The 20,546-nt window shown below is 42.2% G+C and overlaps 1 protein-coding gene across 3 annotated transcripts in view; it reads right to left on the bottom strand.

Moving 5' to 3' along the window:
- The window catches only part of MMRN1 (multimerin 1), a 30,598-nt gene extending 10,290 nt beyond the window's left edge, over positions 1 to 20,308 (bottom strand). For all 3 annotated transcript variants that reach the window (XM_065633944.1, XM_065633945.1, XM_065633946.1), the window contains exons 1-3: positions 19,746 to 20,308; positions 6,947 to 7,066; positions 4,875 to 4,981 (exon numbers count right to left, since the gene is read on the bottom strand). In XM_065633944.1, coding sequence (XP_065490016.1) covers positions 4,875 to 4,981; positions 6,947 to 7,066; positions 19,746 to 20,272 — 754 coding nt within the window. In that variant the 5' untranslated portion in view covers positions 20,273 to 20,308. The remainder of the gene's footprint in view (positions 1 to 4,874; positions 4,982 to 6,946; positions 7,067 to 19,745) is intronic.
- Between the last annotated feature and the right edge of the window lie 238 nt (positions 20,309 to 20,546).

Genomic DNA, 20,546 nt, shown 5'->3' with positions numbered 1-20,546 from the left:
AAATTGGTCGGGTTTGTTGAAACGAATTTTTGACAGATTACACAAATCTTCAACCACGGAAATATTCCCACTAAAGGCAGTTGTAATATTATATTGTTGCAGCACCTAAAAAATAAACACTATTTCAAAACATAATCAAATTCCAACAAATGTCATCTGAGATTTGCAACTGGTATATACATTAAAATACTTCACTAAGATGATAAGTTTGTGAATGTTTTCTCTGGCCATGGCAGATGAGATTTTCTATGCTTATTTTACATCTCAGCCCAGAGATCCCAAAGCAATTTGCAAAAAGCTAGACATCATTATTATTTCAATAATACAGCTGGGAAACAGAGTTCCAGAAAAGTCAAGTGCCTTCACTCACAAAAAGTACTGAACAACCCATGGAGCTGGGAACTGAACTAAAATTTCCACCTTCCTGACTCATTTCTCTAACCATTAGGCTTCACTGTGCTGCTTTCATTTCTTTATGAAAAATGAAATATGTACAAAGTAGGCTGTAAACTTGCTGGTGTCAATTCATACCAATTTTTATGTGCTTCCTCAGTTCCTGAAGCATTTTGAAGCAGACGTCGTTCCAGCTGGAACACATCTACGGAATGCCTTTTACATAGCACCGTTGGGATTGCCAATCTTCAGTACAGTACAAGCAGAATAACTTGGGTATGGTGCCATTATTTTCCAGTTCAAATATTAAAAACTAGTCCGGCCATAATGTGAGTTTCCAAGGAAACGGGCTAAAATGCTGAATTGAGAAATCCCCTATGTTTCATTAGCCTCTTGGCAGTATATATGAGCATCAATAGATTACATTTAAGGATGATATAAGGTGTCTGAGGCTGTAAATTAAGCAGGGGGAAGTAAGAATTAGGACAGGAACTCAAAAGAAATTATCATATGGACTGAAAGTTTAATAGAATTTATTGAAATTGGCTGATAAGAAATACAAAATCCTCACATAGTTATAATTTCAATAGCTTCTGTTATCTTTCTGTGGCATGGTTATTGACAGGAGTTAAATACTTGCATTCAGCCGAATTCATTACACAGGATTTATCGGGCTGTGATGTGATGATATTATCTATGACAAGGGAGTCAGTTACTTGCCCATGATAAAGACCCACTGATCGATATCCTTTTATTCTTTCATTTACCAATCTTTCTGTTGCTCTGAATGTATTCACTGCTACTGTTACTGCTATGGACACCACTTTTTTTTTTTTTTTATGTACCATCTGTCTTATCTTTCATCCTCCCTATTAAATCAGCTGTCCCACTCACAGCTTCACATCGCAGAATACCTAAACCCTTCCAATTTTATTCACTTTTAGACTTTTAAGGATCTACATTTATTGCTGTAAGAAACAGAACGCAGTATCACTCTGCTGGAGCAAACGTGTAACGGAGCAAGCCAACAGTGCATGATGGTGCTTCTAAAAGCAGCAAGGACCGCAGCCGCAAAACACACTCAGAGACAACACCTCATCTTGTACGGTTATTAAATTTCATCACTGTAAGGAAAGGTACTTCTCAGGCAGCATTAGAAATTCAGGGTTTTCGTTTGCGAAACAAATTCAAATGAGTCATTTGCAATATATATTCTCCTATGTCATCCTTCCTGTGTGGCTCCATCCTTTTCCAAAGGAACCATTCTGACACATCATATGGTGATTAAGCCTTGTGTGCTCCTTGGTCCCACACCTGAGATTCGCCACCCCAGATGCTGAGAGGCAGCAGATGTGGCGGGAGCACCAGACTGAAACTCCAATACACCAACTCCTTAGGTTGGAAAGAGTCATCAAATGATTTGCGTTTGAGACCTTCTACAAATTGGACATGCTGTGATCTGTTTAAGCTAAAAAGATAAAATATAAACTAAAAATCTGACTTCTAGACCCACCTTATAGTGCCATTTACAATAAGAAAGTAGCACCAGCAAGAAAAAGAAAAAAGCAGCATTGCAAAATGCTGAGCAACGAGGAACAATTCAACAATTACAGCTCCCCAAGGAGCTTCAGGGTCCTCAGCACTTCTGAGTATCAGGTAACACACATAGGAATCCAACATTAGGCTCTTATCATTGAATATATTAGCCTAGATGTATAATTTATTGTCCCATGTATTTTTAAACACAGGGTGCAAAATGATTTCAGGAAATATTAAAAATATGGAAATCGGGTCTTTTTCTCCCGATATATTTTTGACGAAGCGGGAGTGGCTGAAAGGGAATCCCTGCGGGGAGTTCGGGAGTTCCCTCCCCATTCCCCCTGTTCCAAGGTGAACGAATCGCTGCCTTTTGTGCCTGCAGCTCAGCCCACGCAGAGGATCGCGCTGGCTCCTGTGCAGAACATTTTACAGCCATCTGCTGGAGAAATGACATCGCTACTGTGCGAGAGAATTCAGCACTAGCAATGGCTGTGGCGCTGGCAGCAACCCTGAAACCCGCGCTCCGCTCTCAGCCACAGCCAGGGCGGCAGAGATTGATTCATACGCTTTAAGTCGTCTGAGCCTCACTCCTCAGCAAAGGTGAACTCAAACACAACATGATCAACATTTGAACCTTCTAGTTCTTGAAATCACTCATGACACATAATATAGTGTTCGAGGACCATATGTTGTTCATGGGCCGACAGGGATTTCTTCCCCTCAGACACTACTATACACGTTGTTTTCTCCAGCCTCGGGATGAAAAGCTAAAACAAAGCTGCGTGTAGTAAAAATGACGCAATGAACTTGGCAACTCAGAAATTTCAAGCCCTTTCATTTTAGCAGTTTTTCTCCCAGTTAAGCATTTGATATTCCCAAATCCAAAAAAAAAAAAAAAAAAAAATCATGATCTATTTGTTGAATTCTCTATACTGCACTGTTTCCTGAGACTTGTGAGAAGTTACGTATACATATTTCCCTTCTGAAAAAGTTTCTTGTTAAATTGCATTGTCCATGCCGGACTAGGATCCATGTCTTAACCAATTCAGTCACGTGTTGCCACATGGGAGGCAAAGTCAGAAACAGCGACCTGAGCAAGTGTCGTATCAGAGGCTCTCCTGTCTCACTCACCACACATCACCTTGAGAGCAGTTACAAGGAGGCTACCCAAGGCAGGTTACAGATGTCTAGTAATAACTATCAGATGGTGACAAGTGTTTCCTGCTGCCCAGACTGCGAGACTGAAATAGCTGTGCGTGATTTCATTTGGTTTGAGGGAGAAGTTAAACCAGAAGGCGTTTAGAATTAGCATTTGCTACAGGCAACCCACATCACACTAACAGTGCCTCCCCAGGATCTAAAACATATCGTCAGAATTCCCCAGTTCCTTGGGCACAGAAACCCTTCCGTAACGGTTCTGTCGTTGAGCAGATCAAGTGCAGAGAGGCCAAGCAGAGGGCTCAGCAGCTCTGGAGACCCCCAGTCAGAGTTTACACCGTCCCTCCCCACCTCGTTGGAGAAATAAAGTGCCTGAGGACAAGGCTGTCGGGCTCCCGCCTGTTCAAGTTCATTAGCTGACGTCCCTTCATGGGAATTGAATAATACAGGCAGGGCTTGTGCTGGTGGTCTGCTCCTCGTGGGAGGCAGGATTCCAGAAGCACGGAAGAAGAGCCTTTCTGACATAACACCTTTCATCCCAATCTCTTTGAGCACTTCTACAAGCGTTAATTAATTAAATATCCCAGTGCCCCCCGTGAGATAAGTGTCATCTCAATTTTCTAGATCGGTAAACGTGGGTATGCAGATTATAAGTGGCTGCCCCAAGTCATTTAGCAAGCCAGAAGAGGTTTGCAAATAGAACCCAGGAGATGTAATTTCAAACCCGCTCCTGTAACGCTTGACAACACTTTCCTTTATTCTTATTTTTACACAGATGCCACTACAAATTGAGTTATACAGCTATTTTTCCTGGTCAGTGCTTCCCTGTTGTTTTGATGCCATTTCAATTTGATCAAGTGTAGCCTCACCCTTCAATAAGCATTTTTAATGTATTTTTGCTAATGTTTGCATTTTTTAAAAGCAAACCTTTAAAACATCTGATCCATGCCCACCGGACAGCCTGGCTGACTGTGTCCCGTGTTAATATCTGACCCCACGCTCAGCTGCACAGAGAGGATTCTGTGCCTGCTGAGGCTCTGACTCTTCAGCACTGAAATTTCCCTCCTGGACGTGAATAACGGTGATTTCTCTTCATTCCTCTACATTAATTTTTAATCACAGTCTCTACTTTACCACTGCTGATTGAATTCCCTACCACATCTAATGGCCTTTCTTGTAATATTCATTCATTTAAAATATGTATGCTGATGCCAGATCTTATTTTTCAAGGGCAGCTTGTTTAAGGCCAGTAGGAAAGAAATAGCTGTAATACAGACGTTAAACTACAGTATGTTGCCATATGTTTGATCACCAGAGCAGAGATAAAACATTATTTTGGAAAAAAAAAATAAAAAGAAAAGAGGGGCACAATTATACAGGGATTTTGTAATATCCAGCAAAATTCAGTTACTGTTGAAACAAACAACAAAAGTCCTACTCAATTCAGAGGGAAACAAAGTTGATACCATATTTAATCATGTCTAAAATATATTCTTGGAGACTGAAACTGAAAGCCAGAAGAGTCACAGTGCTGGAGATGAATTTTACAACAAGTATTCAATAGAGGACCTGGATTTAATATCCCCAGCATTGCAATACTCCATAACTAAAAGGTCAAAAGCAGAGACACACTGAGTGCAAACTCCATAGTTTAGAAAAATGGAATAAGGCTGAGGATTTTATGAGTTTTCTTTGGAGTGGAAGAGAGGAAAGGACATTCTGCTTGGCTGCTCTGAAAACTCAGGTGCAGGGAAGAGCCAATATCCCAAAGCATCTCTGCTCACCCCTGGGCTGGCAGCTCTGCCCGCTGTATCCAGGACAGCACTTCCACTCCAGCCGTGTCACTATGTTGTGTTTGATTCTGTAGGCTTGCTGTGTGCTCGTCCGGGACCTGAAAAACAAGAACCTTTTAAGCCTGTTTTCAGTGACCAAACGCGAGCTGGACTGCACGTGGATAGCTACATTATGGTATCTTACATGTCAAATGTACCCTTTCGTTAACTGCTTGAAGCCGAAAGTGAAGCCTAATTAGGGTTTGGTGTTTCAGTAGCAACCACAGTTTTAATATTGAAGCCTCCATCTCATCTGCGTGGATTTTAAAGGGAACTGACTGGTGTCTATTTAGTGCTGTCAGACTTCTTCACTAAATGTCTCATTCAGGAGTCAAATACTGTTAGCTTTTATGGAAGATATTGCAATTAATATCTATTAAACTGGACAGAGTGAGCCAGAAATACAATAGTTAAATACTGTTTTCTTTGAGAGCAGCGAAAAAAGCATTCACAACTAATTTATGCCACGTCAGTTCACTTTCAGAGCATACTGGAAGCTTTTCATTCTGATTATTTTAAACAAGATTATACAAACATTAATCCAATAAAGCATGAAAATTTCCACTCTGGAAGTAGATGTAAGGAGGGTATGGCCATATAATTGTGATGCCTCAGCTATTACCGTTACAGTACGTAAGTGCAGAGGCAGCAGCAGTTTTGCCTCTGGGTTCCAACACATTCTGCACGTCCTGCCTACCCGCACACCTTCTTTTAGCTTTCTTAACCTCAGACAGGTCAGTTTACAATGAACACAGTGCAGCAGGGCATACAGGAGAAACTAACTACAGCAAGGCTACTTACCTTTTTTAATATGTTAAATGCAAAGCTTGAATAAAAAAGAATATAATGCGGTTCATGAAGAACACCTCAAATCTCAGAAAATACAATGATAAAATGGTTACAGAATTGGTTTGGACTCAAAATCCCTGTCTAAATCATTCCAGAAAGGGGGACAAATTTGAAGACTGTCAGGCCAAGAAATATTCTGCCAATGAATTAAAAAATGCCCCCTTATTTTACACGGTAGTTAATCTTGTCACCCCTTCACAGGGGACGTAATATTATATATATTAAAATTCATAGCAGCTGGCAGTCGCTTTGCATGTGTCCCCAACCAGCTTTGCCTCTGAGAAATGGCTTTTTCAGCAGCAAGAACTCAATAAAGATTAAGGTGAACTGAAATCAAGAGAGTTCTCAGCTCCTTTGCTGTGTGGATGGTCTTTTTTTATGATAAGACTACCTTATTCTGCATTAGCATAATCCGTTCCTGAAGGCCCTCACAAAAAAATGAAGCGTCCATGAAAAGAGTTAATCAGGAGCAGCTATTTCAAAAATAAGTCTCCACATAGACAAGCCTCAGAAATGTACATAGTAGATGGTTATTTTACAGCACAAAGAGTTATTTTTCCTACAAAACCGGAAACCAGAGTTATTGTGAATCTTCTAGATTGAATTAGGGAAAAAAGTGGCAACATTTCAACCACAGGACCCATTCCACAGTTTTGCAATACCCTCAATTATAGTTCAGTCACCAAATCCTTACCAGCCTCTGTTCCCAGTTTCACCTCAAAGATTTCAGCATGTTCTGCCGTACCACCTAGAGGACAATTCTCACAGCACTCCAACTGACTTGTAAGAGGCTTTTGAAATTTTTCAATGGAAAAATATGTTACAAACTCTGCTTTGCTCGCGCTGTTTCAGTTTGTGATTTTCCAGACTCGTGCATTAAAACCCAGTTTCATTTACTGTTGAAATCTAACGTCTGGAGAATCAGGCACCCAAAGCACAAAGGCCAACCTGAATACGTTTAACAGAGACATTGTTTACAAGTTTTATCCAGGCCAATCACTTTCCTAGGTTCACTGTCTGACCAAAGCTGTGCCAGAAATAAATACCCAACAGAGAGATAATTAAAAAAAAATATTTATGCCTCTCAGGGGAAACCTTTTGCTCCAACAAAGAACTGACTTTTACACCTGGTGATAAAGCACTCGCATGTACTCATTCGTCCTATTCCTACACACCTCTGGGCACAGGATCCAAGCTGCCACGCGCAAGGCTTTGCTCTGCCTGAGGAGAAGGTTTCCAGGCTGTCCCCCACGGCTGTGGGCAGCAGCCTGGTGTGGACATAGGCACACCAGTTCCTGGAACAAACAGAAGGGAAACACCATTAAAAGTACAAATATCATTTTCCACAATATCACCATGTATGATACTGAAAGAGGAAAGTTAAACCCATCATTTAGGGATAGGACTAAATTATGAAAATTCAGTTTGGTTTCTCTCAGGCTGCCAGTGCAGTCTTGGGCAGTTACTTAGTCTTGGTGCTTCAGCTACCCATTCACAACATAGAAAACAGACAATCATTTCTCCATCTCGACATATATTTATACTGCAAATCCATTTTTTTCTTTGTAAACGTTTATGGAGGACCAAGCACAAAGAAGCTCTTCTAGACTGCAGTAATGATAGGTCTTAAAATACACCTGTATTTCGGATTATAGAAACTGTTTATCCAGAATTCAAGGGACTGCTTAGCAATGTTTTTAACCACATGTAACTTTCATTTTACGGATGAAGATTTCTACTCTTCTTCCCTTTCCCCAGAAATATGGAGCACACCTGTAGACTGCTCTGCAGAAAACAAAAAAAGGGGGGGCGGGGAATCAATATGGTATTTCCAGAAACATAGGCTGTGCCAGATTGGGAAGTCTGGGAAGCCAAAAAGGATTTTAAAAAGCAGTTAAATGATTTCACGAAAGAACACGCCATTAGAGTGTTGTTGGGTTGGTTTGTTTTGTTTGGGTTTTTGGTTTTGTTGTTGTGGTGGGGGGTTTTTTAAACATCAAGTTGTAGCTATAACCTCTGTCTCAAAGTCCCCAAGCTGCAGATCGGAAGGCATCCTGAAAAATATATTATTGCATTTCTGCTAGTGGAACAAACGTCTATTTGGTCCAGTGTTTTTTTCCCCTCTAACTTAGTACAGCCTTTCTCAGGGTCATACACTATTCCCTTACCCATGCTAAAACATTTCATTTTTGACTTGGCAAGTTAGTGACAAGACATTGTTTCAGTCGTATGGCAGCTGAACTTGCAAGTACTTCCAAACCAGTATTTGTATATGAGAACTCGGCTCATGTTTTGCTGCTAACCTTTGCTTCCAGTTGTAGTAGTTCTCTTAGTGTTTCATAATCCAGTAAGGAAATACATATTTACACTACCCAGCTGGCCCTGAGATCAGTATCTTGCTCTGGGTTCCTTGCAGTAGAAATCATAATACAATTAAGAACAGATTAGTTCCATTTACTTAATTGGCATTAGTGCAGATTTACACTGCTCCAAACAAGAATAACAGCAGAAAACACAAAATAATATCAGTATCTATCCTTAAGTGATTGCTTTTGTTTGCAGCGATCCTACCAGTGCACTCCCATCACATTCAGTAGCGTTTCACTTGGAAAATGGTTCCTGAGCAAGCAGCAGGATAACCTGGGGAGTGAGATGCTAAGTGAGGCCAACAGATTGAGGCGCTCAGTATTTCTATTGCCAGTATCACATTGTGGTGCTCCCTCACACAACACACATTGTTTAATTGATGAATAATGTGCTTCACAGAAAACGGCTTTTTATCAATTCTCTTTGATCCAATTTTGCTCACTCCATCCCCATTTCCTTGAGAATTTTCATTAGGATAATATTTCTTTTTAATTGGGTATAAAAAGGCTGTGTGTTTTGTTTGATGCTTCCTTTGTATTCTGTCTCCTCTAGCTATAGCCTTTTGTCTGTGTGTATAAATTAGAGACTCCATGAATAAATATTTACTAAAGATTAAATGCAGCTTTCAACCATAAGCTTTAAAAATTAGGTACTTGTCTCACTACCTGTGTGGAAACCAGGAGCAACTCTATGCAAGTCGGAGACACATAAAATTGGCAGAATCAAAAGGAGACTCAAATCTTTTGAGTTTTACAGAGAAGTTACTTACCCCACTCCTCTGGTTGGGGCATATGGGTCCTTTACAGTCTCCTGTAGGCTGAGAACATTGAGACTGGCAGTCATAGCTGAATGATGATTATAAGGAGAACGAGCTCAAGCCTGAGTTGAAATGGAACCCATGGGGGTGGGTGGATGTTTTGGGTGGGGTTGCTCAGGGTCATCAAGGCTTGTTAGGTCGCCCATGGCTCTGCCACTGAGCTCCTTTCCTCACTATGGACATGAGGTCTCTTCCAGCTCACAGCTGTAGTAAGGGATCTGCATTCATACCCACGACTAAAACGTGGGGTTTTTTTCTCTGAAGTGCAGTACAGAGATTTAAAAGAAAAATCTCCCAGCACATGCTTGGGATAGTGAAGACCTCAACACGTGCAGAAAGCGATACTGTGCCAGACTGGCAGTGGTCTGGTCAGGAGGTGCTCTGACTTAGCACGGTGGTTTGCTCATGATTTGCTTGTGGTTTAAACACGGTATAGAGAATGTAAGTGTCTAAATTCCTGAATAATTCTTAGCAATTAACTGATGGCATATAAAGTCTGATCAGAAGACATAGGAAGTGATAACACCACCTCGAGCAGTTCTGCAGCACCACAGCTCTTTTACAGTTGCAAGCTGGCTGTCTGGAAAGTGAGGAGCTAAGAACTAACACCTTGGGTAGCTGGGTGCTGAGCTTACCACCTCTGCAAACCCTGAACTCAAATATAGGAGTCCAATTTAAAAATCTAGGCCACAATGAGCCAGTGGTGAGGTTAGGATTGGAGCTCGCGGCTCCCTTGCTTGTGCGCTACCCTGACATGCAGACCCAACAGCTCACCAGAGAAACGGATTCAGCAGAAGACGTACGGCAGTGTTGGCAGTGTCGGCCTTTTCTGCAGTGCACACAAGTGGGGTATAATTTTTGGTAATTGAATTCCGTTTTACATCTGAGCAAATGTGATCAATGAAAAGATAAAACAATGGAAATAGGCATAAAAAGCAGTTGTAAAATACATGAAAGCTCTGGAATACAGAGAGTTTGGTTACCAAAAAAATCTACTTTTTAAAATTCATGACATAAATCCACTAATTATTATTTTTGAGCATGGCCAGCTTCAAGGTAACAGCTCTTGGAACCTGCCCATTTGGAGATGCCCTCCAAAGGAAAACATGGTACAATACATCCCAAATGTATCAGTTAAGGACTGCTCTTGATTTTTAAAGATAGTCTGAACTCCGTCTCTGGTCTATATCATATACCATAAATTTAACTCAACTTGGGCAGATTGTTTCTATCTAAAATATTTAACTCATTCTTAAGCTACGTGAGTGCAACATCTGAGGCTGTGGTTCTCACGTGGCCCAGCAATCTTTGATCAGGCTAAATTGGAGGAAATATTCTCAGCAAAAGAGCCCCTGGTGTGATGCATAATTAGGTTTATGCTACCAATGAAATAAGCTCATTAGGAGATGTTAAGAATGTAAATATAATTTTGAAATCAAATTGTCTGAAAAAATGTAGATTTGGAAATAGGAGATGAAGCGTGGCGGAAGGACGATGACAGGCTGTGTTAATGCAAAGGCAGAACAGAAGACAACTGATTTACATAACAGGACTTTAAACCTGAAAATCCTCTTTACCCTCCATGGAATAATATATTCCAGATCAGCAACACAGGCTTCTAACATGCAGATTTTGTTGAGAGCTGCAGGAGCCTGGCGTTTCTTTTTCATTGAGCCTGATTTCAATCAGAAAAGCTGCGTTCCAAAACAAAACAAAATCCTTGCAACATACAAGAGAAATCCAGCCTGGAGGGAGCGGTGCAAGTCCCCGGCTGGCACAAAGCCCGCGTGACAGATCTCATCCTCCTCTCGCGTGTGTTGGCCAGGAAACCTCCCTGGTAGCAAGACGTGGGACAGCACCTGGGAGTCCTCAGGCCTTTGGAACAGACTCTTCATTTGTGCTATTTGCGGAGTATTTCCAGCTCGAATCAAAATACTGCTACCCCAACGCCACGTCAAGTGTGGTTCGACCCTATCTGAGAAGCAGAGCACGGTATGAAGAGAAGCGTTTGTTTCTTTCGCAGTAAGCGTGTCTACACTGCAGCCTCAGCAGCCCTGGGGCTGCCGCGGTTTGTGGCCATTGCAAATCCCGACTCCTGAGCAGCTAATGGGCCGTGGAGCAAAGCACCTGCCATTGATAGGGCATCCGTGGGACCCAGATGGTGCCTCTAAGCCCGTCTTTAGCTTTTGGGATCCTACACATCCCATATAGCTTATTTAGATCTTGCATTAATACCCTCTTGGAAAAGTTTTCTTCTCTTGTGCTTATATCAGTTTCTTTTTTCCACAGAGAAAATATTCCAATGAAGTGTTTCTTCATTTGCACAATTGGCCAGAAAATAGAAAGGATGCAGCACGTGAAACAGAAGTGGTTTCAAGGCAGTTGTAAGCAAGGACCGCCCAGACTGTGTCCGTGGCAGGGAGCCGACTGCCTTGTCTACGTGAGTTTGTACCAATAATATGTGTTTCCCTCAGTTTACATTCTGAGAATGTGAGAAAAATTACCATAGTGTATCCCTGTATTCAGTTGACTTATCCTCAGGGATGTGCATCAATCTCATGATATGAAGCTCTATATATGGTGGGAATTACTGGGCAACATCTTGCAACTTCAAAGGGATGTGATTTGCAGGAAAAAGCATCTTCCCCATGTGCATAACGAAACCACAAGGCCTACAGAAGCCTGCCCTGTCATGCACAGCTAGGACATGAATAGCAGGTAGTGTCTCGGTACTTATTTATTTATTCTTGTTTAAGCTTTCATAAAAAACAAATACGGTTTCTTAAGTTACTGTGCAGATTTCTGAAGCTGAACTTGACTTGATGTGACAAAACCCACCCCATTTGCTTTTAAGTGCCCGTTTAATAAGCATGTGGTCTTACACACACCCCCGGCTCCTGATTCAGGGGGCGTGTGCCTGTGATACCGAAAAGTCAGCAAAAAGACCCTTTAACACTGTTTTAAAGTGTTAAAGAGCAGGCACTTTTATTACAGCCGTGCTGGACACTCAGAGGATTGCTCCCCTAATCAAGCGTGCGCGTGATTTGCACTTCTTGGTATTTATTACATATACCTATTGCATATTCATGTATCTCTACCGCTTAGTTAACGCTTTAAACGTAATTATTTCCATAGGCCCGCCCTTCACGGGCAGCCCGCCTTTGGCATTGCAGCCATCATCAAGGGGCTCTGCTGGTCTCTGGTGGTCCTCGCAGCCCGGTGCCCGCCCGGTGCCAGCTTCTTGACCTGATTTTTTGAGCACGAATGCTGCCGCTTCGTGCTGCCGGTTCGTGCTGCCGGGCGGGGCCGGCAGGTGGCGGCCGTTGCCCGTGATTTTGTGCCGGATTTTGCACCTGGGACACAGCAACCCTTGGCTGCACAGACAGACTGCGGGACGAGATGCTGGAGAGCGGCTCCGCGCGGAGGGACCCGGGGGCTCCGGGCGACCGCGAGTTGAACAGGAGCCACCGGTGTCCCTGGCACCAAGAGGGCGCCGTGTCCTGGCTGCACCTGGGGCGGCTTCACCCGCAGCTCTGCGTGCAGGGCTGGGCACGCAGGGTAAAAGGACATAAAGCTACTGCAGAGTGTGCGCAAGAGGCTGCGGAGTTGGTGAAGGGTTTGGAGGGGAAGCCGTATGAGGAGCGGCTGAAGTCCCTGGGTTTGTTCAGCCTGGAGGAGAGGAGACTGAGAGGAGAGCTCATGGTGGTTGCAGCTTCCTCACAAGGGGACGAGGAAGCGCAGGCACCAAACTCTTCTCTTTAGCGACCAGTGACAGAACCCAGGGAATGGCAGAAGCTGTGCCAGGGGAGGGTCAGTTGGACATTCAGAAAAGGTTCTTCACCCAGAGGTGCTGGACGCTGGAACAGACTCCCCGGGGAGGTGTCGCGGCCCCAACCTGACAGTGTTCAAGAAGAGACTGGACAACGTCCTGAGACCCACGGGGTGACCTGTGGGGTGTCCTGTGCAGGGGCTGCTTGCTGTTAAAGTTATCTGGTCTGTGACAGGATTGTCCTGAATACATTTGCAATGGAATTGTTTCCTTCGGCAGGCTTTGAATGTGTCCTCTTGACATTGTGATACCCGATGTTGCTGAAAAGTGAAGCACTACTTACACTAACATCAAAAAAGTATAATTTCCTTAGGGCGAGAGGGTGGGTGGAAGTTTGGGAGACTGCCCTTCCACAGCCCATTTCCACTGTGAACTGCTCTTCAGGTACGTCGCCAAGAAAAAAACAAATACCAAACTTGCCATCTATACAGTGTCAGGTGCACCTCTATGCGGTCTCTTCCATGTGCTTGTAAGCACAGATCCTTGTCAGTAATCCTAAAGCCACACAACAGGGACTCCAGTGGCAGCCAGGCCACAAAGGTTATAGATTTCATTTTGCCCCTTTCATGTTATATCTGAAAATGAGTTATATTTTATCCGTGAGTAAATTGGATTACCTGGCTTTTAATAGAAATGCTATTGAATCAGCTCAGTGGAACATCACTGAATCATGAAAATGAGATTATTGTGCTGCTGAAGGAATACAAAAGGACATTGAGCTGGAGCCATTGCTAAAGCCAGTGCATGGCTTGGTGGCTGTGCCTCATTCACATCGTATGCACTTTACTGGTATTTCACAGAACAGTTCACGAACAACTTATCTCGATTCTACACCTGTTTTCCTTTTGTATTGTCCTTTACGCCTCAGCAAAGGTGGTGTAGAAAGATGCTACGAGCATCTGGAGCCAGTAGATGCCTTGCAAGGAGAGGCTGAGGGACCAGGGCTTGCTAGGTTTCTCCTTCCTTCCTTCCTTCCTTCCTTCCTTCCTTCCTTCCTTCCTTCCTTCCTTCCTTCCTTTGTTCCTTCCTTCCTTCCTTCCTCTCTCTCTTTCTCTCTTTCTTTCTCTCTTTCTCTCTTTCTTTCTCTCTTTCTCTCTCTCTCTTTCTCTCTCTCTTTCTTCCTCTCTTTCTTTCTTCCTTCTTCTCTTCCTCTCTTTCTCTCGTTCTCCCTTTCTCTTGTTCTCCCTTTCTCTCGTTCTCTCTTTTGTTCTCTCTTTCATTCTCTCTTTCTCTCTTTCTCTCTTTCTCTCTCTCTTTCTTTATCTCTTTCTTTCTCTCTTTCTCTCTTTCTCTCTTTCTCCTTCTTTCCTTCTTTCCTTCTTTCCTTCTCTCTCTCTTTCTCACTTTCTTTCTCCCTTTCTTTCTCCCTTTCTTCTTCTTTTCTTTCTCTCTAGGATCTTTCCGAAAGAAACCAGAGTATATGCCCTGAATTTGGGTTGTATAAAAGCACACTGCTGTGATATATTTTCAGCTTGCTATAAACAACCTGTCAACTCGGGATGAGGAGAGATAATTTTGATTGACATGATGTAAACACTCAGATTATAAGGAGAGAAAGCACCCTCACAACATTTTTTTTTCTATTGCATGAGAGATGAGATTTTAGTTTCAGTAATGTCCTTTGAGCTCCACTAGGTGACTGTAAAAACCTCTCACTTTTTTGATAATAGTGATACAGTAAATTCTGTATCTTTAAATTAACATAATTCATCGATCAAAAATATACACTCTAGTTCAAAGAGAAATTATAAACCTGAACCAAAATATTTTTTTTTAGGTTCACTGCCTAGCATCCTTTGCTCTGAAATGTATGAATCTCAGCTGAAATAAAAATTCAGTACTCACTAGGGACAGACCATAAAAAAAATTTAAATTGGGAAATCTGTTTTACATACTGATCGGAATGGAAAACCTGGACGGCCTCTGAAAAGTGCATTTGATATGCAGTGTAATACAGTAAGTGATGGTAAAATATGTTATGGGATATGTTTGTAGTCTTGAGAAACAGCTGACTTGTTTACCCTGAAGTATTAGGTGGAGGCAGTCATACCATTGGTTCAATGTGGTATTTTTCAGGACTTGGGGTCCTGACATTTTGTCCTGTCTGTTACAAAACACAAATTCTACTCTCACCATTCATTTCCTTTTTTTGTGTATACAGTGTTGAAGCCTTGGACTGTGAACAGCCCCTTTATCTCATCCAAGTTTTTATTTGCTATTGTGACCAATCGTGTCCTACCTGTGCTGCAAAAATTGATTCATAATTTCCACTTATCTCTTTGCCAATCTATTTTAGCATTTTAAAAGTTGTCTTGTTGCAAACCAGATCAGCTCTTTCAGACCGTATCTCCCTCTCTGCGTTCAGAGCCCTTCAAAATAATCAAACTTTCCTATGGGTAGAATTTAAGACTTTTGAGAAGATACCCATTAATCTGCTCTGAGAATCATCCAGTAAAGCACATTTCAAAACCCAGACAAACTGGTCTTAATTCTGCATTTTTCCTTCTGGAATATACATTTATTTTCCATCATCTAATTGACCCAGAGTACAAAATTCATTAAGGTAGTTCTGGTCAAGTTTACTGCCAGTGCTTCTCAGATGAGCTTCAGTGGTGCTGGTTTTCACTGGTTTGTTAGTTCTTTTGTAATCTGCGGAAAAGGAGATGGCGGTATGTCAGTGACGGCTTCTCCACTTTGAGAAACACTGACCAAAAAAGAAAAAAAAGAAAAAAAGAAAAACTTTTATAAGTGGCAAAATGAAAATGATAAAAAAGAAGATCCGCCCCAGTTCCAGGGGTGAATGTTGTTCTTCAATCTGCTCATAGCGTTGTTTTGAGCAGCTTCTCTTTTCTTATTTAGCTTCCTTAAATGGTTAAAAGCCCTGCCACTTGCTTTGTACCTCATTCGGCACTTACTCATGCAGACCTATATCTTTATGCTGTCGCTGCTTGATTTTTTAGAGGGCTCTTGAACAAAAAGGATCTGAGCCAAAGTCAATGAAATTGAAGGTGATTTTTTTTTTCCCCCCAGGCTTTTCCTCATGACCTATGGTGTTATTTACCAGGAGTGTAATACAGAAGTGTAAAACACTTGCATTTAAATTCTCTTTGGATGGTTACATTTTCTTGGTACCACGCCACATGCATCGTTATTGAACTGCATCGTTACATAGTGAATACTGGTGCTTGGGTGAGCTATTTGCTTTGGTCTTTAGGGCTGCGATTGAAGTAGCACTGCCTTTGGCATGTGTAGGAAAATTAGATTGTGGGTTTACAGCCAAGCATCACAAGTACATTCAAGATGCTGCTGGACAAGAGGGGCTCATTGCAAAGGTCTTCTGCATGGCTGGAATACAACATTGTGAGGGCAAAGCAAATGCTTCTTGTCAAACATCCTCTGACAGCCACCAAGGCAGCCCGAGCGGCAGCGTCAGAGGCTCCTCCTTCCAGGTCACAGTGAATATACCTAGTGAGGTAGAAACCTAAGCCATGCATGACTTTATGTATTGTAAATGCACAGTGATGCAAAATGGTAAGAAATTGATTCAAGAATGGTTCTCTCTGCTCCATTAAAAAGTGACATGATCGGAAGCGACTGTGAACATTGCATTAACTAGGCGGTTAAATCAGGTTTCTATGTGCCTCGTGTATTTGAGCCGTCTGCTGAGCTTAACCATTCATTTTCGTTTGTCAGTACGCTAGAAATTCTATGAAGCTGATACAGGCTAAAGCAATTTCCAGGGAGAAATGCAGAGGTCTGGCCATGAGAATGAAATATTCCAGCAGTCCCACCACACGTGACAGCAAATCTGTCCCCGATGCTGACTGAACTAAACCCTTCTGTGCCACGTGATAAACCACTGTCACTCACCACCACCCAAGGCAATGGCAGGGGAAGGCTATGAAGACCCTCGCTGAATTAATGATAATTGTAAAATGTGTAATATACAAATACTAAGAGAAGAGAGTAATGTAGACCCATCCAGCAATCTGGAGATAGCGTGGTTAATTTACAGCCTGAATGAAGGTCTCAGGTGTTCAGGAGCTGCCTGGAATAGTCATTAGTAAAATTTGATCCAGAATGGTGGGATGAGCATCCTAGTCTTGGGCCTCCACCTCAGACTTGCTCCATAGCGCCAATGTTATTTAAGCAGTTTTATGCAGTGAAATGCTGCGATCGTTTCTCTCTGTTAGCTAAAAAATGCATCTGTCATGAGCTCAATTGAAAATAATATATCATCAGTTTTCTTCTTTGACATCAAATTGGTGCTCACGTTCAATATCACTGAACTTTGGAAAAACCCTCTCTCTGCTACTGAAGCACAGCTGTAGTTATCCAGCATTGATATTCATTGATATGGATAACATGAAAATTTGAAAATAGGTAGAAATAAAAAAAAAAATAAAAAGAAAAAATATGCATATTTGTTTGTAGAGACATAAGCCTTACATTTCAGAGCTTAAGTCAAATTCATTACTAGGAGTGGAGGAAGAAATCTTCCTTCAGCTCAGGCCATTCCAGATGTGCTTCCTATGAAGGTTCCTTGTCCTTCTGAAAGCAGGGGTGATACCTCACCAGAGAAACCGCTCTTCTGAAATGGTTTGGAGATACAGAATCTACAAATTATGTCCTCCTGTACCTATCCTAAGGTTAGCTATAGAATTGTTGCACTTCACTGCGAAAGAACAGGATTTCATTGCATTTTCACTCCCGTGAAGAAAGAGAGGGATGTTGGCACTGCAGCATCAGCACAGCTGCAGCTGCTCTGGGCTCTGGGGTGATGCTACCTGCCACACCTGGCCGCGTCCTGCCTGCCGCACTGGATGCTTGTCAGAAATATTCTTCAGGTGCAGACTTTGCAAATCCATGAAATATTTCCAAATCATGCTCTTCTGACGTTTTAATGGGAATCTTGCAAAAATAGAAAGAACCAGAAGAACTTTTTTCAAATCTAGTTCTAGGGTGCATGTGATACGTGTACATAATATTGTCCTCAGATAATCTAGGTTAGAGGTAGCAGGGGAGTTATCTTTGTAATTAAACCAGTAAGGCACGCAGCCTCCTTCAGAAAGGGGTATTTGGGTAACTAAACTTGTACAACGGGCTCGTATTGTACCTTGTGGGTAATCTGAGAGCCCTGGAGACTCTCCAGAAAAGTATAGGTGTAGCTATTTTAAAAATTACAAATATATTAAAAAACAAATGCTCATTCTTGGTTTGTTTTCCTTCCTCTTGTCTCTCCCTGACCTCTCTCTATTGTTCCTTCTATATGGAGCCTCTTAACACGAGCATCTCTGCACATGTGTTCGCACAATGGGTTGCCATAAAGGATCACAGAGTCGTGCAATTCCTACAGGGTCACTCAAAAATTCAAGTTGGAATACAGAACAGAACCAAAGAGTTGCTTTAATTCAGGGTAAATTCAAAAAGCAGACTTGTACTTCCAAATGTCCTCAGAGGTAGTACACTTCACAACCATGAAATCTGCCACTGAGTCATTTATGCTGTGCTCAGGCATTAAACGAGTAAACCTTGAAGAAAGCTGGATGTTTTTATTGGAAGCTTTACAGCATCCCTTTCACTTTATTTGCAGTAAAGATGCAAATTTTTTTTAAAGAAAATGTATGTTAGATATTAATTTAGGGTGTAGTCGATAACACCTGCACATAATGAGTAAAAATGCTTGCTTGCTTATGTGTAGTTTCTCAGCAGTAGCTTTCCAGGTGCTTCACAGCAGTGATCAGTAACATTGAGCACACTAGACTTGGCATTTTTTAATGACTTTACTGAAAAAAAAATGAGTCACAAGCAACTTTTATTCATCCAGGCCTAAGTCATAGGGAAAGGGAGACAGAGCAGTGAAGTGACTTAAGTCACAGGCCAGGTCAGTGGCAAAACTGGAAGAAAAGCTCAAAACACGTGTGCTGATTGTAAAAACACTTGTACGTGGTAGGAAGACAGAGCTTGTAACCTTTGTGCATGTTCCACAGCAGGTTGCTCCTCAACGACTTACGAAATAAGGTGCTAAGCAATACGAGATTGGGTCATTTTGCCTCTCTGCGGCTGCAGCCGCATCCCATTATGCTAAATGAAATATGCGACCTTATTCACCAGACTGATTTTTCGCTTTCTATATTTATATCTTATGTAAAAGGTAGGAAAAATACCACTCTTCATAAATACTATGGAAAACAACCAGTTCTTTGTGTCTTTCATTTTCTATCAGTATCTGAATACATATCAGCAAGTAAGTGAACATTGCAACATCCCCAAAGTCCATATTGGCATCCCCATTTAGAACTGAAGACATGGAGGGCCAAAGAAAACAATTGAGTGTTCCAGAGCTATAAAACCAGACAGTACAATTTTATATACTATGCAATGTATAGCTATTCTGTGTTAAGTTATAACACACAGTTTTGAATGCACATTCACCTGTAACGTCACTTTTCATAAGTTTCTATCACAGAATAAGGTGCATCAAATTGTCAGACATCGATGCCTTTTGTGCACTTAATTGCTTGTGTTTTCAACTTAGTGGAGAAGTTTACGGACACTGTCATTTTTAATAGATTCCGAATGAAAAAGTGCATTTGCAATTTCTTTTACCCACAAGAGAAAAAACAAACCAAAACAAAATAACAGAAGTTTACTGCGCATAGAACTGGGAGACATCTATTGTAGTCCTTCCCCACCCGTGTAGGGACTTTCCTGTTGGTTTTGAGATAACAACCCTGAGAAATAAAGTATTGCAGCATTTAGTCTGTTACAAATGTATGGTTTTGACTGAGTAAACACTGCAGGTTTGGTGCCTTGCTTGTTTTAGATGGTCTTCTTTAAGCTCAGAAAATATTTCTACTGAAATTTCTAGAACTTTGGCCAATTATTTCAGTGAGAACAGGAAAATAACCGTTCCTAAGCAATACATAGGAGACAAGAAAAAATAAGTAACTTTCCTTACTTTCCCCTGGTAGTTTCAAAGCCAGACGGTTTGGAGTTGGCATCCTGCTGGGTGCTGGTGGCACCAGCGCTGAGGGATGATTCCTTGCGAGATCTGTTCCCCGCAGCTGGATCCTGCCTTGTGGTGACACCTTGCTGGAGCAGGACCTGTCTGGCATCGCTCTGTAGAGATGTCCCTTTGCTGCTCGACGAGCTTCCCACCTTATCTTTGTCAGAGTCACCACTGCTGCGTCTGTCCGTCTGGCTTGCAGGGGTAGAGGTCGTAGAATTGGAGGGTTTTTTCACCACTTTCATTCCCGCAGTCTTGCCTGAGGATGCGAAAGGAGGTCCCTGCGAGACATTCACTTGGGCAGCCTGGATCTCAGGATGGGGTGACCCCACAATTGTAGTCAGAGATGGAGTCGAGTCCAAGTGACTTGTCTGGGTTTCACCACCCTGGCCTGTGGTCCAGAGCTTTCCTGGAGTATTGAATCCGGCGCTGCCACTCCATAAATGCAATAGGAACAGCAAGAAGATTATCTCCTTCATACTGCTGGTTTGTAAGTGCTACAAGGTATCACATTTATTTCTCAAACAAGAAACCCCGTAGCTTCTGCCTCCTCCTGAGCTGCTGCTCACACAGCGAGCCTACCCAGAGGATGCCCTGGCAGGCTTTATTTTTGCAGAAAGGAAACAGGTTTTGGTGTTTCAGAGCTGCCGGAGGAAGCCTGGTTTCCTGTTTCTGTGGATTCCTCTGCAACCTGTGACCCCTTGGAGAGCGGGAGCCTGGCAGCCTTTGTGGGAGCAAAAGAGAAGTTTCTGC

Source organism: Caloenas nicobarica, chromosome 4 (genome assembly GCF_036013445.1).
Source record: "Caloenas nicobarica isolate bCalNic1 chromosome 4, bCalNic1.hap1, whole genome shotgun sequence".
In the NCBI taxonomy this organism is placed as follows: Eukaryota; Metazoa; Chordata; class Aves; order Columbiformes; family Columbidae; genus Caloenas; species Caloenas nicobarica.
The sequence above is the reverse complement of the archived record's forward strand: the minus strand, read 5'-3'. Positions and strand labels throughout refer to the sequence as shown.